Source organism: Sinocyclocheilus anshuiensis, unplaced genomic scaffold (assembly GCF_001515605.1).
Source record: "Sinocyclocheilus anshuiensis isolate Anshui unplaced genomic scaffold, SAMN03320099.WGS_v1.1 scaffold623, whole genome shotgun sequence".
In the NCBI taxonomy this organism is placed as follows: Eukaryota; Metazoa; Chordata; class Actinopteri; order Cypriniformes; family Cyprinidae; genus Sinocyclocheilus; species Sinocyclocheilus anshuiensis.
In genome coordinates, this window is record NW_015548226.1 from 1,220,905 (window position 1) to 1,246,325 (window position 25,421).

At 39.0% G+C, this 25,421-nt stretch overlaps 2 protein-coding genes across 4 annotated transcripts in view; both read left to right on the top strand.

Moving 5' to 3' along the window:
- The window catches only part of LOC107654393 (calmodulin-binding transcription activator 1-like), a 340,679-nt gene extending 324,871 nt beyond the window's left edge, over positions 1-15,808 (top strand). The window contains exons 11-25 of one of the 3 annotated variants that reach the window (XM_016441439.1): positions 140-266; positions 750-884; positions 7,775-7,944; positions 8,042-8,256; positions 8,349-8,427; positions 8,556-8,883; positions 9,091-9,515; positions 9,699-9,859; positions 9,956-10,202; positions 10,789-10,860; positions 10,964-10,984; positions 11,527-11,726; positions 12,769-12,843; positions 13,178-13,208; positions 14,760-15,808. In XM_016441439.1, the coding sequence (XP_016296925.1) occupies positions 140-266; positions 750-884; positions 7,775-7,944; positions 8,042-8,256; positions 8,349-8,427; positions 8,556-8,883; positions 9,091-9,515; positions 9,699-9,859; positions 9,956-10,202; positions 10,789-10,860; positions 10,964-10,984; positions 11,527-11,726; positions 12,769-12,843; positions 13,178-13,208; positions 14,760-14,792 (2,319 nt within the window). In that variant the 3' untranslated portion in view covers positions 14,793-15,808. Of the gene's footprint in view, positions 1-139; positions 267-749; positions 885-7,774; positions 7,945-8,041; positions 8,257-8,348; positions 8,428-8,555; positions 8,884-9,090; positions 9,516-9,698; positions 9,860-9,955; positions 10,203-10,788; positions 10,861-10,963; positions 10,985-11,526; positions 11,727-12,768; positions 12,844-13,177; positions 13,993-14,759 lie in introns of those variants that run through there. The other 2 variants (XM_016441438.1, XM_016441437.1) reach the window with 2 other exon arrangements.
- Positions 15,809-22,530: 6,722 nt separating this feature from the next.
- Positions 22,531-25,421, top strand: part of vamp3 (vesicle-associated membrane protein 3 (cellubrevin)) — a 15,228-nt gene continuing 12,337 nt past the window's right edge. Inside the window, exon 1 of the mRNA XM_016441441.1 lies at positions 22,531-22,610. Coding sequence (XP_016296927.1) covers positions 22,609-22,610 — 2 coding nt within the window. The 5' untranslated portion in view covers positions 22,531-22,608. The remainder of the gene's footprint in view (positions 22,611-25,421) is intronic.

The window sequence follows — 25,421 nt, forward strand, 5'->3', positions numbered from 1 at the left end:
GCGTTACTTGTAATGCGTTACCCCCAACACTGAATGTAACCAACCAATTTCGGGACTGATAGCACCGTTGCAAGCTTTAACAGTTTACATTAAAGGAAACTGTGCTCATTTATATATAATATTGGTATTTATTTCTCAGGGTGGTGTGAAGGTGTTGATCACCGGTCCATGGCAGGAGGCCAGCAGTGAATATACCTGTCTGTTTGATCAGATAACAGTTCCGGCCTCCCTCATCCAGCCCGGGGTGCTACGCTGTTACTGCCCAGGTATTTCATTACAATGCATGTATATACAGACATTTAAAATTGTCATTTTAAAGGGAAAGGGTGATGCAGCTACATTTCATTATACTAAAATCATCAAATAAAGATAAAAAGTAGACAGTACATCAGTCAGTGTGCCACATGGTCCCAATCCAACATCTTATTTTAGGGTTCATGCTAAAAATAAATAAATAAGTAAATAAATAAACAGGTAATATTTCAAACTTTGTGTGTTGGGTCTCTATACTGTAGTCCATGAATATATCATGTGGTCTTTATGAACAAACAAAGGACTGTTCTTTAACAGCTGTCATAGAGAACTCATTAAAATTCCACTGTTACATAACTAACTAAATAAATAAATGCAAATACTCTGAGCCATCACTCTTACCGTTGTAAATGGTTTGCAAATGTGTGGACTTCACACTGTAAGCCATTTCTTTGCACATTAAAAATGATTAATTTATGTCTTATTTCCTTTCAAAGCTCATGACACAGGCCTGGTGACCCTGCAGGTGGCAGCCAGCAGTCAAATCATCTCCAATTCAGTGGTGTTTGAGTATAAAGCCCGTGCCCTGCCTGCCCTGCCCTCTTCTCAACACGACTGGCTCTCACTGGATGGTACGTTTGAGATTTATCTTGCGTTACATCATATACCGCTGTTACACAGTTGTGTTTTTGGTTGTCATCATTTTGCATTTATTCATTTTCAGCAATACACTGTAAACATTGGATGTTTCATCTGAATTCATGTTTTTTTTATGCATTTTGAATACTTAATATTATATTTGTGTATTGCCAAATGTTGTTTGTCTGAAAAACCTCTGAATGGCTGATGGCTGACACTTCTTCAAGCTTTGTTTCTTAAGAATTAAATGACTGGCAGGTGAATCAATAAAGACTTGGTTGATGTTAAACTATTGTTTTGCATGCATTTTAATCAAGGTGGCCAGGTAGTGTTTGTCTAGTCTTCAAGTAAAATAAAAACAACTCACAGAGACTCTTTCTTGGCCTGAATAAGCAAGTTGGTCAAACTGGGCTGGTAGTCGTTTTCAGATATTTTAAAGATGAATGCCATTCAATGGAGAATCCATTTTGATAAAAGAACACTGAAAAGGCTTTAAAAGACTTGTTTGTTCTTGCACTCATGGTGTATGTTTTTGTGCTTCAGCTGTTTGTGGAATATATACTAGTCAGGTTATAAGGACTTGTGCGGACTTGTTCTGTGGTAAAAATATGGTTTGTTGTTTATTTTCTGAGGGTGAATCTCAAGAGGAAGTATCCAGGTCATATTTAGTAATAATAAAAATGTTTATTTTAATAGAAAATCTCATTGCTTTATATTTTGTGAACATTTAAATGGCAAACAATAAATAAATAAAGCCTGAATTTCACTAAAAACCAACTGAAAATAGATATTTTGCCTAAAAATGACAATTAAGCACGTCCCCCGTGTCCTCAACTTTAATGTGAAAAAACATAATTGCCATTTTCTTAGAGTGATTGTAATTATCATTATTCTCAAAGATAGTTGTCATTAGTTTGTCAGTACTGTAATAGAGTAATTCAAATTAGTCCAGTCTGGACATATTTAAATTCAATTAGCATAAACTTCAGTATTTAAATATAGAATTTTGGAGTAAGTAGAGTTTGATGTTTATTTTATTTTACAACTGAAGCAATTTATCTAAATAATGTAAACAGATCTTATGGGTCCTAAAAATAGACTTTGCCTATTTTTCCACATTTCTTTAATTAAGTGAAATTCAGCCCTGCACCAACAACTTAGACTCTAGTTGTATTTGAGGCCACCCCGATGTTTACAGTTAAAGATGTTAAAATGGAAAAACGTAAAATAACTGAAAAATAGTAATCTGAGTTTATGAGAGAGCTTCAGTTCTCCCAGCATGCTGTCTGCGTGCATCCGGCGCGTTATGTGCGTGCGTGGCGCTGAACGATACACCGCCTGGCCTGATTTGTCATAATGCAGAGAGGAGAAAAACAGTTTATCTGCAGTATTGCAGGTACTGGACCACAGGACAGAGGATGAGAGAGGCAGGAGCAGTAAACCTAACTTCTGTTGACACAGATTTGTCGCAAAACACACGTGTGAGCGACCATCACATTGTTCCAAGCGGTTATATGAATGATCGTAGCGGCTCCATTGTGTTTCGCTGCCACTCCCAAAAGAAAAACACGTCCACATCCAACCACCACACGACTTCAGATTCGCGCGGTTTTAGTCAAAAGCGAATCAAAAACATCAAAAGCGAAAAGCTTCGGGTCCAGGAGCTGTCGTCAAATGTTATAAAACAGATAAACGTTTTCAAAAAAGCGCAAACAAAATATGCAAAAACCGTCGCGGTTCCGAGACGAATGGTTGGTGCGCGTAGAGCGTTCGCAGTATAAAAGATACGACAACACGTAGATTTCTTTCTTTTTTTTCTATCTAATCGACTGTTTTCCGTTTGAAAAAGATGACTGTGATGCCTGCGAGTGTTTGGAGAGCCAGCCGGTGGCGCACGACTGCGCGTAAAGCGGTACGTAAAGCGCGTACCTGCGGCGGATGAAGCCCCGCGTCTCCATGAGCGAGCGGAGAAGATAAAGCATCGGCAGCAGGGATGGGGAGGGAACAGGAGGAGGTGTAGAGAAGGGGGACGAGGGGTTTTTATTTCTCTCCCTACATACTCCGCACTTACACTTTGTTCTATTGTTGTTGGCTCCGCTGCCAAGCGGCTCCTGCGGTTAGTTTGACGCTGGATGGAGAACATGTGTGAGTGACAGACAACACGCTGGCTGATTCGGGTTAGTACGCGTGGTTTTTTTCATACTGACATGAACTTGATCCACATGCACAGGCTTTTTAAAGATGAATATAGGTTGTACAGTGTCTTTGTTGTGTGTCCTGCAATATTCTTTCCCTTGGTTGTGATGTTTCAACAGCAGTGAGAGCATTTTCTCTGCTGGAAAGATATTTCATTGCATTTTGGAGAGCTCATGGGTGAAGTGTGGAAAATATTCACTACTATACACTTCAGCATGGAAGTTTCCTTGAATGGTTGTAGAATTATGATGTTGTACAGGTTATAACCAGGTCAGATTGTGTGCAAAGGCTTGCAAACTTTTACCAACCTGTGCTCTCAGAGACCTCCAGATCTCCTAAAGCATGTGGTTACAATGAGTCAGTCAGGTGTAGTGCATCTGTCTTCAGAACCACAGGCAGTGGACAGCGACAGTGATGCTGAGAGGATCAGACTGTTGCCCTTCTTCTGTTAAGCACTCCAGAGGGAGAGGACGAATATACTGTGCCATGACCCTTGTTGACTCTTTTTCTAGAATTATACAGTGTAATAATGAGATGTGGTGTTGTTTTGCTGGCAGACCTATTAGAATTGTTTTACCAACCTGTTGACAACTTTTGTCATTTCCCTTTTCATTAAGTCTTTTCGCTGTTTTTATTATTATTACGAACAACACTAGTGTCTAATCTGTGTGTGTCAAATTACAATCTGCAATCCTTGCCACATCTCACTGAAATCACATCACAAAAGTCAAGAGGATTTCAACCCAAATCGAGTAACTTCTGTATTCTGCCTACATGCCCTTACAAGGAAACTTCTAACTAGGTCACCATAATCAACCCTAAATCTGCAGTTCAAAGTTCCTTGTTCTGCTTTAATGAGATTTCCTGTGGAATTCTAGGAATTGCGGTCAGGGCTTGAGTCCGCTAATGGAGCACCCACACAGATGTGTCTCATCCATGCTGTTTTTGCCCTCGATTGAGATTAAACTGTTTTTTGTTTGTATGTCTACTCTCCATGCAGACTGAACTAAATCTGAGAACGTACTGTGTTGCACTCACTTTTAGTTTCATGTGTAATTAGAGTACACAACTCTTTGTGGAGATTCTGTTTTTGTTTTGTTTTTTCATTTTATGCTTTTTTTTTGTAATGGTCATTCAGAGAGTGTTTTTTTTTTGTTTGTTTGTTTTTTTGCTAAATTTTCAGTTAGTTTCATTGTCAGTAATGTATTTGACATATTTTGAAAAACAGTCAAAGTTCTTTCTTTGTGTGTGTGACCACAGTATTTAGAGTATTTTAAGTAAAACTCTTTGAAGCCTATTGTTGTCCATTACTTGCAGACATATATGCATAATATCTCAAGAAAGTCAAAAATAAAGAAAGAAAAACATTCACACATAAACAATAGTGCCTTTGTTTCCAGCGGCCAAAGTCTTTGTGCTGGAAGCTTTTGTTTGTCAAAGTTGTGGTCTGAGGCAGTACATGTCTGATAAACCTTGAACGGGGATTCGAATTGCCAATATTGAATTGTTTTTAAGCAGAAGGGATGTCTCCGATTAGACAAGGAAAGTTCATACAAATAATCCGTTCTGGGAGTATGACTGACATTATTGTCATAGCATCCTCGCCTCTGTCCAATTCTATCCAAAACAAGCACCTGTTCAAGGGTCAAGATCTACCAGATCTACCAATGTCCACAGCATTAGGAGCTGTTATCCCAGCTTTGAGTCCATGCTGAGCTAAATCCCCTTAAGACAAAATCATTGCACGTTATCTGCTAAATCCTGTCGAAAGGGTAATTTGTGTGATTTCGTTTTTTCCATTTCTGTTCGATGCATTTATAGTGATGGGTTTAAACAGGATATTAGTCTGTTATAGATTTAAAGCAAATCCTGTGGAAATGCCCAGCAGAGCATGAGCTCTTTTAAACCCTAAAAATAAAAATGAAAGAGTCAATATGCTCTCTGAGCTCAGATAGTGAATATTGGATTGCTTATGGGGAAAAAATTATATAGCAATCATCCAGAGTTTAATAAGTAATCATAAACACTGTACACATCCTATTTTCTCTGCACATTAGACTTTCTATTTTGTTTAAGATGCATTGGTTATTTAATAGTATATTATTGTCATTAATCAGCAGACAGTAATTGGAAATTTATTTAAGAGAGATGGCAGCTGTGTTTCATCAAATGATTGAGAAGAGTGTCACAACCAACACTTTAAATATGTTTTGGATTGCTGTACAGTCTCAGCTCACCAGATATGGTTTCTTCCACATCAGTTCTCCAAACCGGCCTGCATGATGGGAAATTGCATTTTGCACCTTAACTTAATATGCAAAACAACACTGTCAGCAAGTGCAGTTTAATGTGCAATAATCATTCCTTGCCATATGGATGCATTGTCAAATGCTTGTTTAATTTCTGATGACTGTAAAGCCCATAGTCTCTTTATTACCAATCTCAGGCACAATAAACCGCAACAGATCTTCAACAAGTGAGTGATTTTGAGCCCCTGTTGCGCTTGTAGCTGTAAAGTGGTGCAGAAGCCCCCACTCTCAAGAGCATGATGCAACTGTGATGAAATAGAGAAACCGGCTTGGGCTCTCTGCATTAGGATATTACCATGAGATACTCAAACATCCAGCGAATAGAGAGTTTAGTCCTCTCACTCAAGGCTTGTGCTCAACCACATGAGGTCCGCTTGACCAGGAGAGCTACCCAGGCCAAAGGAGCAGCACCAAGGCTGATGTAACATCTCCTGAAAAACGGTAACACACATTGGCACAGTCTGTTAAGTACTGTTGGGGTTTTTTTCTGGACACCTTTGGGCTAGTTTATGCATGTGCATCGTCATTGGACTGTGTTGGTGAAGGTTGTTGTTGGGTGCTTGGGAAAAGTCAGATTTATGTGCACAAACTCAAGATGTCATTTTCTATACTTTTAAAAGATAGCCTCATATGCATTTATGATTTTCTGAAGAATCTTTTTAAAGTGCATATTAAAAGTTGAAATTAACTGTTGGAACTGTGTGATGCTTGCTTTTTGCATGCATTTGTTTGTTGTGACATGTCTTGGGAGCTGATTTTTGTATAGGAATTCAAGAAATTGGACCAATTTTTGACATTGAAATGACTGCGAAAAATGGTCAAGTTACCTTGAATTCACCTTATATATTCACCTCAATACAGCAAATGCAAATAACGTCGCCTCATCCATTTCCTCTAAACATATTCTCCATGGCAGCGTTAATAAACATGAGTTAGGTCTGTCTGTTTTGAAATGCTGCCCCTCAACAGTTTCAGGTTTGACACAAAGCTCTCAAGCGTTCTGTTGCCTGGCTGGTCTGCTGGCGTCTGATTGGTCGTCTCCAGGCTGCTGGAGGTGTAGTAGAGTGTTGATTATGTCACAGCCCCGTTGTAGAGCAATTTGGTCCCTCCTCCCCTTTACCCTCCCCCCCAGCCTACATGAGAGTACGTGTGCCGCATTCTGAGTGGAGGGAGCAAGAGAGAGAGAGAAAGACAGACAGCCAGCCAGCAGCAGGTGGAAATGACATCATCTGCACTGCACCAACACTGCAGTAGTGTTTGAACAAAGCTGCACTGGAGCTCCGTTTCGGAGCGGCTCTTTTTGTCTGCAAGGGTGGATATTTGTGGAGGAAAAACACAGAATCCAATGCATGCGTGTATGTCCATTCATTAGAATTAGATTCACTTTCATTCACCGTGTGAAACGGAACTGGTGTCAATGTGGTATATGCAGGGAATTTGGCTTGATGTTAGCGGTCACTGTAAAAAAACAAAAACAAAAAAACAATTATGAGCTTACATACAAGAGCCTGCAAGTTGCTGAAAACCATGTTTTTTTTTTTTGGATATGCAAGCTAGTTACTATTTGATATGGACAAATGGAAATGGATCAATGAGAAATAATGAATGAATGAATGTATGTATGAAGATGAAGAGTATTGAATATGTTATAAATGTAATCTTTGTATGCAAGTTTGCTTTGTGCATTTAAAAAATCAATTTTGAGGTTGTTTTTTAATAAAAAAAATAATAATAATGAAAATGAACTATTTTCATTTGTTTGTTTGTTTTCTATTTTTACAATCTCAGCTACACCATGTAGACATTTTTTAAAATCAAATATATTTGTGTAAATTTCAAAAATAATTTTTAATTCAGAAATTGTAATTCATCATGGAAGAGGTGTATTTTAAATAACTTAATACTGTAAAGTCGGACAAAAAAATGAGCATCATATAATTGACCCATATAAAGTAGTAAAGTGAAATTCACAATATATTTTACTTCTGTAACATTACATTTTGTCTAAGTTAAACAAGACATTCATCGAGAAAAAATATAGGACAGCACTTTCTTTTTTTAATTTACCAGTGAAAAATCACCATACCAGTGATTTTCCACCTTATATAACCGTATATACAGTTGAAATGCCTACTCGCTGCCAGTGTGAACGCTCCTATAAACGGCCTTGGTGATGTCAGCAGACAAAGAAATTTGTCTCAGAAAATTGTGGATGAAACACAAACATTATTTTCTTTGGAATAACATGCACTGATGAATCATGCACAATAACACTGGGAACGTCTGTTAAGAAAGTAAATAGAGTTTGACTTCATGTTGATTTTAAAGTCAGTTGAGATGTACACATAACAATCTAAATTCCCTTATGTTTTATGCAGATAACCAGTTCAGAATGTCCATCCTGGAACGCCTAGAGCAGATGGAGCGAAGGATGGCAGAGATGGCCGGTCAGCAGCAGCAACAGCAACAGCAACTGAGCAGTGGAGGACCATCTGAGAGTGGAGGAACCGGAACAGGAGGAGAAGAAGGAAGAAGCAATTCTGAACAGGTGCAGGTATCATTCTGTGCTACATTGTCTTGCTCCAAACTAATAGATATCCCCATTAGCTTCTTGAATTGACTTGGTTCTTGATTCTTTGTTTTAGTTCTCACCAGGTCAGGGTCAGAGCCAGGGTCAAGGTCCAGCTGGCAACTCCTTTGAGAGCCGTGTGGTGGTAGTTTGTGAAAAGATGATGAACCGCGCATGCTGGGCCAAGTCCAAGCACCTGATCCACTCCAAGACGTTCAGGGGCATGACTCTTCTTCATCTGGCAGCCGCCCAGGGCTACAACACACTAATCCAAACACTTATCAAGTGGCGGTGAGTATACTGATTGTATACCTTAACTAAATGCACATGTATATTGCATTATTCAACTGTTTTGTATTGTTTTCTGTGCTGTTTTTTTACAGCACTAAGCACGCAGACAGTATTGACCTGGAACTTGAGGTCGATCCTCTAAACGTGGATCATTTCTCTTGCACACCACTGGTGAGTGTTAACACTAGGTCAGGATACTTTAATCATGATACCATGTAGCTTCACAGTGTTGTTTGGATGAGTTGTTTCATATAGAAGGGGCATACAAATTAAATGCAACTCAATTTTCTTCTCTTCAGATGTGGGCTTGCGCTTTGGGTCATATGGAAGCAGCAGTGGTTCTGTATAAATGGGATCGGCGAGCTTTGGCCATCCCAGATTCTTTGGGTCGCTTACCGCTGGCTATTGCCCGGTCCCGTGGCCATACCAAGCTGGCAGAGTGTCTGGAAAGCTTTCAAAGGGAGGAGCAGCAGTCAGGAGCACTGAATACAACTCCCAGCATGCCTTTCTCACCATCTACTGAGGCCTCAGCCGCAGAGGGGTGGATGAATGTTTGGGGTTCAGAGACATCTTCAGTTGGGCTGAAAGGAAGCAATATCACTAGTTCTGCTTCCAGTTCCAGCTCAGGTGAGAACTGGAAACTTTCATTCTATCTGGACTGTCAGTCTTCAACAGTCTTTCATGTGCATGTTGAATTAAGAAAAACCTATTAAATGTGGAAAGACCTTGCATAAACAAACGAGTGCTTTGTAAGGAGATGGTTCAGGTTGGGTGACAGGCTGTGTTTAATTTGGTCAAACATTCTTCTAAGACACTTTCTTTGTACTTTTGCAGACTTGAGGAGACCCAGGTCGGAACCATCTAGTTTCTATAGCAGCGTTAGTCACGGGGATGCCCCGTTGAGCAAGAAACACAAACCCAACCCTGAGACCCTTCAAACTCAGCCCAGCAAACCCTGCTCTGCACCTCTCGGACTAGAAGAACAGGCCCACAAGCCTAAAACGTGCCCTTCTAAACCGAGGGAAGGTACTGCGGAGAAAGAGCAAGGAGATGGTGAGCAGTCTCAGACTAAGCTGGGCTCAACTTGTGGAGGTGGGTGCTGGGGTTCCAGACAGGCTGCAGGACGCAGAGTGCCAACTGTAGGACTTGGCAAGGAAAGGCTCGCGAACAGACTGAGATTAAGAGAGATTGCTAGTGTGGGAACAATCTCTGATCTGCGGACAACCCAAGAGGATCTGGAGAACACAGGAGACCTGCAGGTGAGGCATAGAGAAGGTACTCGAGCAGACTGCGAAACTTTTTTTTGTAGTGATATAGGATAAAAGTAAAGTCTGTCAGATCTTGCAAAACTTGCATTGGCTTCTGTCTGATGTCTCAGTGGCAATATTGTTAGCAATTTTGAAAGTACCTATTAAAGTACCTATTAAAACTATTTGTTTCAGAACATGAACATGATGACTTTAGCAGAGGAAGTCATTGAGGCGACATCTGATCGCATCAAGAGGGAAAACTTTGTTGCATCAGAAACTACACTGGATGGTGTTGGAGTCAGCAGCACCATGTCCATGAGCTGGTTGGCCAGTTACCTTGGAGATGCAGAGAGGTGATTCATCAAAAAGTTCTATAATTTGTTCTCAAGAATTCCAGTTACAGTCCCTTTGGGTTCTTGTGTGTAATTGTTTTTTCCAATTGTTCCCAGGTTCCTGTTTAACAAGCCCCTAACTTCCTCTCCTGGCCTGGGCCCAGTCCACGGTGGAGGACAGCCAGAACTCGATGGTCCTCTTGGGAAGCTTGGCCTCCAGACCCCTGCTGAATGGACTGCGCTCCTCAATGCCTCCCACAACAAGGAGGAGCGCGACCTGACCCAGCTGGCCCTGTCTGATCCCGAACAGAGAGAACTTTATGAGGCAGCCCGGCAGGTCCAGAACACCTTCCGCAAATACAAGGTAGGGCAGGGCTTCACCCAGGTGCCAGGGTCACCCATGCAGGTTATCAGTGGTGTGTTGCCAGTGTTTGTGATGGTCCAATTTCAAAGGTCTTGATGTATTGTGTTGTGTTGTATGGTGTTCCTGAACTTAAGGTAAATTAATCTGGATCTTTGCAGTCCTGTGTTGTGAAAGGTGGTATGATTGTTGTGCACTCAAAAGGCAGAAATAGGGTCACTGTTGTTGACAAGCATGGGGAAATTTGCTTGAGCTTAGCATGGCCTTGCTATAAGGAATGATTGCATTGTTCCCTCTATCTATCTGTCTGTCTTAACGGGATGCGCAGATATCCCTGAGTCCACACCATGTTGGTTGTTAAGAGCAGATTTCTCCCAGTGTTCCGCTGGTGTGCAGTGCTCTGAGGAATAACCTTCTCTCAGGTGTCAGAGCATATCGACGCAACTTTACCATTCTATGAAGACACCTTGGCCAGGCACAAAGGAATCAGATGCCATCATCTCTGTGGCCTTGCAGGCCTCCTTGTGAACTCTAATTTCTCTCCTGTCCTCTCCACCCTACCTTATCCCCCTCTTCCCCCATCCTGCAGGGTCGTCCGCTTCGGGAGCAGCAGGAACTGGCAGCTGCTGTCATTCAGCGCTGTTATAAGAGGTACAAACAGGTAGGCAGAGACACTCAGAATTCTGTATGTGTACACTTTTGAGTGGTCAGTTATTAAAGGCATTACGAGAATGCCTTCAATTCCTTCCTCTCTCTTCCCCAAGCTGACATGGATAGCCTTGAAGGTAACACTTCTGCTTCATCTACAACTACTACTGCTTTGAAATGGAAGTTCGTTAGTGGTGCTTCTTTATCACTTTTACCACTTCTTTATCACTTTGCTTATACTTAGGGTTATGGATATGAACCAAACTTGTACTAACAAAGATGGATGCAAGTTTAAATAATGCAGCTTGCTAAGAATGGATTAGCTATTTAGCTACTTTTCCTGTCTTACCTGACTTCTAAAACAATAAAACTGGCAAAAAAATGTCATAGTTCATTTAGATTCAGTCCACGTTTTGAGACTTGAGGCAGTAAGCAACCACCTGGAAATGACCTAGCACGTTCTGTTGTGCTATTTTGTGTTCAAAAACATTCAAAACAGCTTAGCAACTGCATAGCAACTGTCAATCATCCACAACACATCTAATTTAATGTTGATGGTGTAGTTTGGCAGTGTTGATATTTGTTTTGTATTAGCAAAATGGCTAACAGAGTAGTTTGCTACAGATCTCTCTCTCTCTCTGTCATGTGACACAAGTTTCTTTGTCTGTCCTCTTGGCAGTATGCACTTTATAAGAAGATGACGCTGGCCGCCATCCTTATCCAGAGTAAATTCCGCAGCTACCACGAACAGAAGAAGTTCCAGCAGAGTCGCAGGGCAGCCATGCTGATCCAGCAATATTACCGCAGCTACAAAGAGCTTGGCCGGCCGAACCCACGCAGCCGAGCCACTGCAGCTGCACTGGTGCAGCAAAAACTCAGGTACAAGAACAGCAATCCAGTAAGGGCTAACCTAGTGGTTGAAGATCGAACAAATCAGATATTATAAAAGTTTTTGTCAAATACTCATGACATCTGCACACTCTTATTGGTGTGAGCACTTTGGCGCCTCCAGTGGCCAAGCTAGGTACTGCTTAATGATTCAAAACTTTTCATGTAATACACCACATTTAGAATTAAAATGCCACCCTCATGTATAGAATTAAGCATTCATCATCCAAGTATAATAGGCAGTTAAAAGACCTTTTACATGGCCATCACCTTGGAGTTTAGTTCTGAATTGAGTTCCCAAAGTCCATTTGTGTGTACACATGCTTTTACTAAGCAACCTTGTGTGTTCAAGCCTCACAAGGAGTGTTGCGTGCATTAATTGAGTGTCATTTTGCCATTCTAAAGTGTACTGTCGTTTTGGATGAATTGCTAAGTATGTGCCAACACTTCAAATGTGACACACTGCCAAGTCGACTTTCTAAAGAATGGCAGCATTCGAAACCCTCCTGTTTACTTTAAGAGACAATCTGTTGTTGAAACAGCGCCAGGAAATGATTTACTTCACTAACAGTTTGAGTCCAAGTACACATAGAAGCATCGTTATTTTTGCATGCCATTTGTTGTCTCACAACCTGTTGAAGCAATTGCAGTTTTCAGTTTTCTAGGAGTGCAGAATATTACTTTTGCGTACACTTAGAGTTAAGGATTTGAACAAACCCCTAAATGTTAGGTATTAGCATGCAAAATTTGTGCTCTGGACAATTCCTCGAATCAGGTTTCTAGTTGAGGGTAGGTGTAATGTTATTTTTTGCCTGGTAGACAATAAAGTGTGCAAGAAAGTCCTGTAGACTTGCATTGAGGGATGAACCCTAGCCATATCATAGGGACTTGTGGGTGGACTCTTTGTAACATTTGAAACTGAATCTTTCGCACACCCTAGAATCATAGCAGCAATTTTTGCACGTGCTTATTTTTTTTCTTCCAGAAATGTCTGGTTTGTACAAAACCACTCATGCTGATCATTTTGTTTTAGAAGCAGTTTACTGACCAAGAGACAAGACCAGGCTGCCAGAAAAATAATGAGGTTTCTGCTGCGGTGCCGTCACAGGTAGGCCAAAGACGAGAACTTCCAGCAGGCGCATTGTGTTCCTACGGCCCTGTTGTTCTTCTAGCATGCACAAACTCACTCTATGGTATACTTGCAGCTTTTAGATGAATCAGTCTTTAATATCCTGCTGTTTAAAAAGGTTAGAGGCACATTTCATAATCTCTCAAGCACATCAACACAATTGTCAGGAGTCATAGGACAGCAACAGACAAACCTTGGTGTTTTCATGGCTCTGTTAGAAAGCCCTATTGTGTTTGGTCCCAATTTCCCCAACCCAACCCAACCTCAGTGTGTACTAATAGCTGTCTGGTGTTGTTTTGCTGTTTATGCAAAGCCCCTTGATGGACCATAGACTATTCAAACGGGTGAGTGCAGCCTCAGTAAATCAGTTCGTACCCCTCGATTTCTCTTCTTTTTATCTCCCTGTCTCTCCCTTTTCTTTCATCTTGTTCTTCGTCCATGTACCTTGATTTCAGACTCTGCTGTTCCCTATGACTCTCTCTGTCCTTTCTTACCCTCTTTTCTTTTACCTTATTTTCTCTATTGCTTTATGCCTGCATGCATGACGGCCGACTGGAGCCCGAGTTGACTGAGCCTTATATGAGAGAGAGAGGACTATAGATCCAACTAACCAACAAATACAGATGATGCATTAATTGCAAAACTAACAATGCACTCTCTCTCTCTCTCTCTCTCTCTCTCTTTTTCTCTCAATCTCTCTTTCGATCCCTCTATCTCCCTAAAGTCTCCTCCATCTCTCTTGTTATGAGGATGCTTATGACAAAACTAAGGACTGCTAGGTAGTGCATTTGGCAATTGCATGATGGCTAAAGACATGGAGCATCAGGGCATGCTTGAAATAACATCCCTTTCTCTATGGAAGAGGAAATGTCTTGAATGCCTGGCTGCCTGTTTTATACATCTCTTTCAGCTTTTATTAGCTTGATTTGGGGGCTGAGGGTGGGACGGGGGTCAAACTGTGAGCTAACGACATGTTTGGGGGTTTAAATTGTCTTTAAGATGTTGAATAATAAGTTCTAAATGTAGAAGTATAACATGATGAAAAAATCTAAATATTTAATTAAGTTGAATTTCTGTGATGTATTGTGCATGAATTGTAGGGTTGCATATTGTCACTTTTTAAAGGTTATTCTGTAGTGTTAAGATGGATGGTTTACTTAGGATTATTTTAGATCCTGAGTTTTTTTTTAATATATTAATATGTGTTTGCTTTGTAGTCTGATTGTAGACTCTTAGATGTAAAAAGTAAATTTCAAAGAAAACCATTTTTCCCACAGATTAAAAAAAAATTACAAAAAATGACTTTTGTCCTATACAGTGGCCAAAAAAGTATTTGGACATTTAAATCACACTTAAAAATGTGTGAATGTTGTTGGATTAAATGCACAATATCCAACCATGTATCATCTGTGCTCAAATCCTGGACAAGAACTACTTTTCTGAGCCATATTTGCTTTGACTTTTGAGCAGCTGGATTGCGGACATATTCCACTAACGTTTGACAACCACAAAGTTTCCAAATGTTCATTTTAAACAGTAAATCTACTGTTAAACCTTCTGTTCTGCTTGAAAGGTGTGCTTGTGCTATCTTTCTTTAAAATAATTGACACTTGCTTTGATGTTTTGTTATCTAATGCCATTACATTAAGACGTTTTTAAGTGTGACCTAGCTTTCTGAGTCACTGTATCTGTGTTCTATATGTTCCTTGAGGCTTTAAAGATCTTTGTCATTTATAGTGGGGTATATTTGTTGTTCTTTGTTGATGCCAGTGAGGAGACAGTAATGAAACTGGCAGGTGTATTGGTTAATGGTCTGTGATTCCTCTGAGGGCCCAGAATACTTGTGAACCCTCAGGCTAACCCTGCAAAACTCTGTTTTTTTGGTCTATTTTCAGGGCGAAAGAATTGAGAAAGGCCAAGGAACATGAGAGCGCAGCAAAGAGCCCCGTCGCAATGTAACATCTCCGAGCAGACTCTTTCTCTTCATTGCGTTTTTATGAGAGACAAACAATTTACGAAAAAAGCAAAAATTATTCAGGAAGGGGGAGACGGAAGATCATCGGATATGCGACGGTTGAACTCTAGCAGCGTTGTGACTGATTCTGCTCCTGCATTGTGTATTTTCTTGCTACCGGGGAACTGAAATCAAGACTATTGGGGAAATATGACATTATCTTCATGGCATTTTTGCACTCTTCATAGATTTTTTTTCTTTAGATTACAACAAAAACAAAGGAAGACCAAGGAGCAAAGACTTTTTATTCCAACGACGCTTGTAAAATATCACGCGACATGAACAGATCAACGTCAGAAAAACGTCATGCTGGAAGCCGCTTCAGATTACATTTTTATATTTTGAAAGGAAAAAAGACAACAATCAACAAGTTTGGGGGGAAAAAAAAAGAACAAAACTTAGAAAATGTAAACCAAAAAAAGGCCTCATTTCAGTGACCATATGCATGCAGAGTATTTGAAATCAATCTCTCATCTCCACGAATCTTTGTTTTTGACAAATGCTGTCCGTTCATTCAAAGGGAAGCCTTCATATGAATGTAGATGGGGTCAGGGCAAAAATGCTGGGTTTGAAATATCAGTGTCTTACCTTTGTCTTTATGGGTGTTAGTGGACTTCTGACAACAAATTGGAGGATTGAAGCAAAGCCCTCTGGGCTACTGTTTCGTGTGCACTGTTTTCGACTTTCTTATGGGTCCTTTTCTTAATGTCATTTTTGCTGGCCTGACTTTGTGTGTCCTGTGTTTGTTGAATTGAATCTGGATACAGTGCATGTGTTTGAGCAAAATGCTCCTGCATGCTATGTAAATGTTTTGTGTTTTATTTTCATTCATTCATATTGGTGATATTGTGGCACCATCAAACTAGACCGTATAAGCCTGTTTGTTTTCGAGTATATTGTTATAAAGACCATTATTTTTATATAGTTCATTTATTTATTTATTAGCTTTATTGACTTTTTTTGCCTTTAGCATTATTGCATTTTTTTATTATTGTGTGAAGGTTTTAAAAAACTCTTTGTTTTAAAAACGGACCTTTTTTAATGTGAACTGTACTATCCATTGTGCCACAGCGCCAAACGTAGATTTGCAAAGGTTATCTTCCATTTTTGTGTGTGTGCGTGTGTGTTGTGATACGTTTCTTCATTGTTACTGTTGGTTGATTTCGAAGAGCTCCAGAAAGCCGCCACAAGCTTTCCCGTGGAGTTTCACTGAACATTGCCTTGACTTTTTGAAGGGTCCCTATACAGAAGCTTCAAAAAAAAAAAATCCATATTTTTGACTATTTAAGTGGTCCCTGTACATATGAAGATGGGTGAAGGAACATTGATAGCCAGAAACCTTTTCCGAAGAGGATTGTATTTAAGAATATATAGTATTTTATTCATAAATTGGATTATAACACATTAAGAGACAAACAAAAAATATATTGTATAGTTTTCTTTGAACGCCCAAGATGTACGGTTTGTAAATATTGTAAATACTGGTTGCGAAGAAGGAGCCATGTGCATGAAACTTTAAGACATTGAACATAATGTAAAGATAAAATGTAGTGGCTATGATCTGTAATACGATTTGAACAACTTCACTGTAAGACTTTGTGGAAAATGTTCTTTCACAGAACATTCTCTGAAGCATGACATGATTCACGATAAAAACGTAGATTTAGCGGAAGAGCCAAACGAATGCATCAGACACAACAGGATCTTTCTTTTTCAGGGTTAGCGGAAATAAAATAGTATTTTGTTTTGCTTCGTTTTAACCGATGGTGACCAGTCATGTGAATGCTACAGGACTTAAATAAGCTATTCCTTTGAGAAGTATTGGAAGAACTATAGTATTGAATGACCAAACTTCACTCAAACACCCAACAGTTACAGCTGAGGTTTCTACGATACAGGGGATGAAATGTCTCCACGGTTTTGTCTTGTATAACATAACTAGAAAGTGTACTCACATTTTATCGTCTTGAACTCAACATGAACAATGGTATTCGATGGAGTCAGGAGGTTAAACGTAGGTCATGTAATTAAAAATGATGTTGACGTGAGGGTTGTGAATGGTTATTTCCAGCAGGCGATTCCCATACACGTGCTTACATGCTAGAATCAAACACTGAGAGGCCCCGAAAACGGTCATGGATACATATTGTGAATGTAGCTCAAAACACGTATGTTTCGACTCTCATCAGAATCGACGACTGCCATGTTCATAGCTTTATTTTTGATTGTTTCTTCATTTCTTGGGGGGCTGCTACCAACTTTCCAAACCCCATGGTTGAGTCACACCGAATCATATTGATTTCTGTTGTACGTTTTGTTTTTCGTTTACGCTCGTGCCATCTATATGGAAATAAGCGTCTTTCACAAATGTCTCTGAAAGAAATTTGAGACTAACTGACCCCCTGAACTTCCAAAAACTTCCAGCGATTTCAGCTGACGAGCTTACACCAGCACATTTAGCCTGTTAAAGAAAGGAAGGACGAGGAAAGAATGTGGTGCTTATCTGCTGAATTATTAGCTATGTAGTTTTATTTCTATTCCCCACATGTAGATCCATTGTTTTACAAGTTAAATGTTTTCTCATGATCTCAGAGACTAAGTATCAGTATTATTATAGAAAGTGCCTAAAACATTCAACCGATATCAGGAGTGTGTTTTTCCTAAAGAAGTCCATATGAACCAGTTGCTCTTTTTTTACCGGTATGCAACGCTAAAGGCTGGTTTTACTGTCCAAACAGGAGCCCAGGTCTGTTTCCTCCTCTCACACCCTTTTCACTCCTGAAACACAGACACAGAGTGTGAAGACACCTTTCATTTTGTTTTTTTTGTCCCCCACTCATTCTGATTATGTCTACAAAAAGCGACTTTGAGTGACCCAGTAACGTACTATGCATGCTTTCATTATTTTTTTCATTTTGTGTACTTTTCTTTCTCTTTTTCCATGTCGGATCTAAACTGGGCCAGGAAAGTAGGACACGCTCAGTGTAGTTGGCGCATTATGTAATATCTCCATCCGGTTGTCAGTTTCAAGTCCGAGCACAACTCCAAGCGAAGGTGGCCGCCCTTTCCATCCGTCCGACTTGAAACTTCAGGGGGGTCAGGGCAAAAATGCTGGGTTTGAAATATCAGTGTCTTACCTTTGTCTTTATGGGTGTTAGTGGACTTCTGACAACAAATTGGAGGATTGAAGCAAAGCCCTCTGGGCTACTGTTTCGTGTGCACTGTTTTCGACTTTCTTATGGGTCCTTTTCTTAATGTCATTTTTGCTGGCCTGACTTTGTGTGTCCTGTGTTTGTTGAATTGAATCTGGATACAGTGCATGTGTTTGAGCAAAATGCTCCTGCATGCTATGTAAATGTTTTGTGTTTTATTTTCATTCATTCATATTGGTGATATTGTGGCACCATCAAACTAGACCGTATAAGCCTGTTTGTTTTCGAGTATATTGTTATAAAGACCATTATTTTTATATAGTTCATTTATTTATTTATTAGCTTTATTGACTTTTTTTGCCTTTAGCATTATTGCATTTTTTTATTATTGTGTGAAGGTTTTAAAAAACTCTTTGTTTTAAAAACGGACCTTTTTTAATGTGAACTGTACTATCCATTGTGCCACAGCGCCAAACGTAGATTTGCAAAGGTTATCTTCCATTTTTGTGTGTGTGCGTGTGTGTTGTGATACGTTTCTTCATTGTTACTGTTGGTTGATTTCGAAGAGCTCCAGAAAGCCGCCACAAGCTTTCCCGTGGAGTTTCACTGAACATTGCCTTGACTTCTTGACTTTTTGAAGGGTCCCTATACAGAAGCTTCAAAAAAAAAAAATCCATATTTTTGACTATTTAAGTGGTCCCTGTACATATGAAGATGGGTGAAGGAACATTGATAGCCAGAAACCTTTTCCGAAGAGGATTGTATTTAAGAATATATAGTATTTTATTCATAAATTGGATTATAACACATTAAGAGACAAACAAAAAATATATTGTATAGTTTTCTTTGAACGCCCAAGATGTACGGTTTGTAAATATTGTAAATACTGGTTGCGAAGAAGGAGCCATGTGCATGAAACTTTAAGACATTGAACATAATGTAAAGATAAAATGTAGTGGCTATGATCTGTAATACGATTTGAACAACTTCACTGTAAGACTTTGTGGAAAATGTTCTTTCACAGAACATTCTCTGAAGCATGACATGATTCACGATAAAAACGTAGATTTAGCGGAAGAGCCAAACGAATGCATCAGACACAACAGGATCTTTCTTTTTCAGGGTTAGCGGAAATAAAATAGTATTTTGTTTTGCTTCGTTTTAACCGATGGTGACCAGTCATGTGAATGCTACAGGACTTAAATAAGCTATTCCTTTGAGAAGTATTGGAAGAACTATAGTATTGAATGACCAAACTTCACTCAAACACCCAACAGTTACAGCTGAGGTTTCTACGATACAGGGGATGAAATGTCTCCACGGTTTTGTCTTGTATAACATAACTAGAAAGTGTACTCACATTTTATCGTCTTGAACTCAACATGAACAATGGTATTCGATGGAGTCAGGAGGTTAAACGTAGGTCATGTAATTAAAAATGATGTTGACGTGAGGGTTGTGAATGGTTATTTCCAGCAGGCGATTCCCATACACGTGCTTACATGCTAGAATCAAACACTGAGAGGCCCCGAAAACGGTCATGGATACATATTGTGAATGTAGCTCAAAACACGTATGTTTCGACTCTCATCAGAATCGACGACTGCCATGTTCATAGCTTTATTTTTGATTGTTTCTTCATTTCTTGGGGGGCTGCTACCAACTTTCCAAACCCCATGGTTGAGTCACACCGAATCATATTGATTTCTGTTGTACGTTTTGTTTTTCGTTTACGCTCGTGCCATCTATATGGAAATAAGCGTCTTTCACAAATGTCTCTGAAAGAAATTTGAGACTAACTGACCCCCTGAACTTCCAAAAACTTCCAGCGATTTCAGCTGACGAGCTTACACCAGCACATTTAGCCTGTTAAAGAAAGGAAGGACGAGGAAAGAATGTGGTGCTTATCTGCTGAATTATTAGCTATGTAGTTTTATTTCTATTCCCCACATGTAGATCCATTGTTTTACAAGTTAAATGTTTTCTCATGATCTCAGAGACTAAGTATCAGTATTATTATAGAAAGTGCCTAAAACATTCAACCGATATCAGGAGTGTGTTTTTCCTAAAGAAGTCCATATGAACCAGTTGCTCTTTTTTTACCGGTATGCAACGCTAAAGGCTGGTTTTACTGTCCAAACAGGAGCCCAGGTCTGTTTCCTCCTCTCACACCCTTTTCACTCCTGAAACACAGACACAGAGTGTGAAGACACCTTTCATTTTGTTTTTTTTGTCCCCCACTCATTCTGATTATGTCTACAAAAAGCGACTTTGAGTGACCCAGTAACGTACTATGCATGCTTTCATTATTTTTTTCATTTTGTGTACTTTTCTTTCTCTTTTTCCATGTCGGATCTAAACTGGGCCAGGAAAGTAGGACACGCTCAGTGTAGTTGGCGCATTATGTAATATCTCCATCCGGTTGTCAGTTTCAAGTCCGAGCACAACTCCAAGCGAAGGTGGCCGCCCTTTCCATCCGTCCGACTTGAAACTTCAGGAAATCATAAGCGAAAGTCCTCTGTATTCACCAGGAAAAGCTGTTTATGGATCACCAGGTATATGTATCTCAGTTTGGGTCATTCATCTTAAGCACGGGAAAAATCTGCCTCCCTTTTGTAGTTTTACTCAGGGTGCTAAAACAGGGAGATGGTGTTTAGCATGGAGACTAGATTAGGTTAGGTTAAGTCTCCAGGTTCAGCTCAGAATCAACAGGAGAAACCACTGGGAATATGTAATTCCATATGTACGTTCGCTTTGTTACAAAACCACTGCTTTCAGAGACAGACCGCCACTCGGGTAACAGGATAGACTGTATGTTTGTAGAGTTTTTAGACCATTTTTCCAAAACTGAGCAGGTATCATTGTTCGTGAAGGTATCACTGCTCGTTTAGTATTGCCATATCCCCATGGGATTGGGAATGCATAAGTATACCTCAGCGCCAGATACCTTCAGAATAAGGTGGGAGATCCCGTCCTCTTATGAAACAGCTCAGCATACGTGCATCCGGATCATGCTTTGCGTATTTTTGTGTCAGATAAGAGAAATATGCACTTTGTACAGCTCATAATCCGAGTTGAATTCCCTCTCCAAGCCCTGGTACGTTGTAAGCGCATCTATGTGTGTGCTTGATCTCGACGGATGACCACATGAGACCACAATGAAGGTTACAGCAAAACGAGGGAAAACAATACTGGTGCAGTTGGAAGTTTGTACGATGTCCTAAATCCTCTCTTTGGAACTCCGGAACTGCAGGTTAGGCTTAAACAGAACTGAAAAACCACTCGATTATAAGCTTTTCACTTACAAGTACACAGCAATAAACACTTTGTTTAAGACAAGCTCCTTAGGTTGAAAGAATATGGATGTCAAATTAAAAAAATAAATAAAAATAGAAAGAAAGAACGAAAGAAAGAAAAAGAAAAGAAAAAACATTGGGCCATGCTTAGTTCACTTCCTCTTATGCAATTACAGGTACACAGAGAGAGGTGTTCAGTGGTCTGTGGACATTGATTTCATATTTCCCAGCCCTAATGCACGTTTTCATCATTTTAAAATGAAGAATAGAAAAAAAAAGATAAAATATGAGCCCATATTTCTTACAAGGCAGTGGGCTTTCAACACTCTGCATGTGAAGCTAGTATTAGACCTCTGTTTTCCCCTCTCTCTCTCTCTCTCTCTCTCTCTCTCTCTCTTTCTCTTTCTCCTTCATACCTGCTTTGTGCTCCTCGTATCTTCCTCCTCCTTTTCCTCCTCTGATGAGTTTTGCCTCATGTGCTGCTTTCCCGGCCGTCTCCCTCTTTCTGTGTCCTTCTTGTGAGTTTTATTTATTTACTTAGATTTATTTTTATTATTATTATTATTTTTGTTTTGTAACTGTGCATGTGAGAGCATCACTGAATTGTTGGATATGTTTTCAAAAAATAAATAAATATTCAGCTGCTGAAGCCATGCAAAATATTTTGAATTGCGCTTAAAATATGGAAAATGTTTTCTGAATGCTTTATATAATTTCTGCTGTAAAATAAAATCTTAAAATAAATGGTGCTCTTGTTGTTCCTGCTCTCTTTGCAACTTTCTGTTTTTCTTTCCATAATATAATTTCTGAACTCCCCTCTGCTCTGAAAGTTCATAAAAACACACAATCTCAGTTCCTTTCTCATTACTGACAAGAAAATGAGAAAAAAATAATAATAAAGTTTACCATTATAAATTCTATATTTATAACATTACAAGAACATTCAGTATGAACTTACAGTTAACATTAACTATAATTACATTTATATTATATCTATATAATTATTTAATTATTTTTGTTAAATATAAGCATTTATTTACATATTTATTTTAATATTAATTTATTATTTTATAGAAAACTAGAAACTAGCAATATAATATCCAAAATATTCGAGTTTTTATCTGAATATTCATTTATATATTCATGAGTATTTTATGCAAATACTAATATGAAAAGTCACTGAACTCGTGTCTGGAGTCCCCTCCCTCTGTGCGCACTCACAGTAGCAGCTTTTATTATCAGTGGGGCCTTCACAAATCACACATCAACTCAACTGTCGAGCATGTAAGTAAAACTACACAACCATCACTCACACAAACTCAATGATTTCATACACCCATGTGTTATATCGTGTTTTATATATGTTCCTGAATATCGGTGAATATCAGTCCTACCGAGTGTTTGTAAAGTTTGTGTTGTGCTAATGGGTGTGAATGCGGCTAAAGCAACAAGTTAGCTTAGCGTTAGTTTCCTGGCTTGATATCGACTTTTATTCATTTTCGATCTGTAATTCCAGTCCATTCTAGTTGGGATTAGTGGATATTACGCTGTCAGTTAAGTTTATCGTTAATTCGAGAGTTTTAAAGAGTTTTGGTGTGTTTCTATAACCGCTATATGCTAATGGCTAACAGTTTGTTTTTGACTGATAACAAAGTTTGTGGAAAGTTGAAACTCGAAACATACTCGAACTATAGACATTTTGACATAATAATAATAATAATAGATTTGGCTTGCATTAGTTGTACACTTATTATCCTTTATGACTGGAATGCGAATATTATGTGCCGATAGCAAAGTTGCGGCGAAAACTTAAAACGATTAATAAAATAAACCGTTAACGTTAAATTTGCCTAACTGAAGATCATTTCACATAATTTAATTTAAATAATGTTATAGACTGGTATTTTTGGTGACATACGATGAACTGCAAATATAAACAGTAACTTTATATACGTGTATATTAATTATAAGAACAATATTCATATTTAGTCAAATATGTTTTAACCTGTTGGTTAGGATGTTTACATGAGAATAATTTCCTTCCCCACGTAATTAAACATCTTAGCTCTAATCAGCTAAAAACAATTTTATATGATGCTTAATAGATAAATAATGTACTTTGATTGAATGTTATATGTTCATATTAAATGCATATTAAGCATTGCTTTATGATGGTGTTATTGGTTTAATGAACATTGGTTATAAACTAGTCACCTTTTATGGTACTAGTGAGGAAACGCATATGTTTTGAGACATTTGTGACCTTATATTGAACGTTTTGTGTTTCTGTCCCTTTCTGAATCACATACAGATCAGTGCACAGATGTAAACAGTCATTCAGAGGTTGAACACCTCTTCGTCTTTTAGTCATGTTGCAATTAACAAGTGGAAATTGTGCTGTGTATGTAGGTTATGCTACACCTCTTAAGAGACTGATAAACTCAGGACATCATCTATTCCACTGACAGCCGTTTGTGAACATACTGATACTGACCTTCTGTCTGTGATGGGGAGTGATGCTGAAAAAATACAGAGATGCCGCGTCTATATCAGTTTTGTTCTTAAAAATCACCAGTGCTCTGTATGTTATTGACATGATGGCATTTAATGCTGGATGTCATTTACAGCTTTAAACATAAGTTTGGATAAAACAATAAAATAGGAAATAAAATATAAGGGGAATAGTTTTCCGACTGATACCTATTTCACCCAAAAATGAAAATGTACTCACCCTCAAGTTTGTTTCTTCATCTGAACAGATTTGGAGAAATTTAGCATTACATCACTTACTCACCAATGGATCCTCTGCATTGAATGGGTGCCATCAGAATGAGAGTCCAAACAGCTGATAAAAACATCACAATAATCCACAAGTAATCCACACCAATCCAGTCCATCAATTAAAGGGTTAGTTCACCCAAAAATGAAAATTCTGTCATTAATTACTCACCCTCATGTCGTTTCAAACCCGTAAGACCTTCGTTCATCTTCGGAACACAAATTAAGATATTTTTGATGGAATCAGAGAGCTGTCTGACCCTGCATAGACAGCAATACAACTGCACTGTTCCCAAAAGAAAAAAAAAACGACTTTATTTAACAATTCGTCTCCTCTGCATCACCCTGGTGCCATTTTGGAGAATATCAGCTGGCCGTTAACAACGTATGCTGTTCTGTGTCAGCTGTGTGCATGCGCTGTGCATACGCTGTTTACGTCCAGCTGATATTCTCCAAAATGGCACCAGGGTGATGCAGAGTTAACAACGTATGCTGTTCTGTGTCAGCTGTGTGCATGCGCTGTGCATACGCTGTTTACGTCCAGCTGATATTCTCCAAAATGGCACCAGGGTGATGCAGAGGAGACGAATTGTTGAATAAAGTTGTTGTTGTTTTTCTTTTGCTCACAAAAAGTGTTCTCGTGGCTTCGTATAATTGTGGATGAACCACTGATGTCACATGGATTATTTTACAGATCTGCTTGCTACGTCTCTGGACTTGGGAACATTTCAGTTGCATTGCTGTCTATGCAGGGTCAGACAGCTCTCAGATTCCATCAAAAATATCTTAATTTGTACGACATGAGTGTGAGTAATTAATTAATGACAGAATTTTCATTTTTGGGTGAACTAACCTTTTAATGTCTTGTGAAGTGAAAATCTGCATGTTTGTAAAAAAACAAATCTGTGATTAAGATGCTTCTAATTTCAAACTGTTGCCTGTAGCTAGGATACAAGTTCTCTATCCATATTCCATAATCCATAATATTCCAGCAAAAAAAAACCTTGTCCCATCTGAATTAGGAGAGAAATATGCACAGATCAAGCACCAAGCACCGGTGAAAACAGTCCAAAGTGGTTCTAAAAACAGTAAATGGTGAAGTGAGAGGACAACATGGGATGGTCTTGACTCTTTTACAATGAAGCGTTATTGTGGTTTAAGATTTTATATGGAAGAGATGCTTTAAAGTTAAGATGTCTTGATGCATTTTTTATTACAAACGTGCAACTTTTCACTTCACAAGGCATTCATTGATAGACTGGAGTCATGTGGATTACTTTTGGATCGTTGTGATGTTTTTTTTTTTTTTTTTAACGT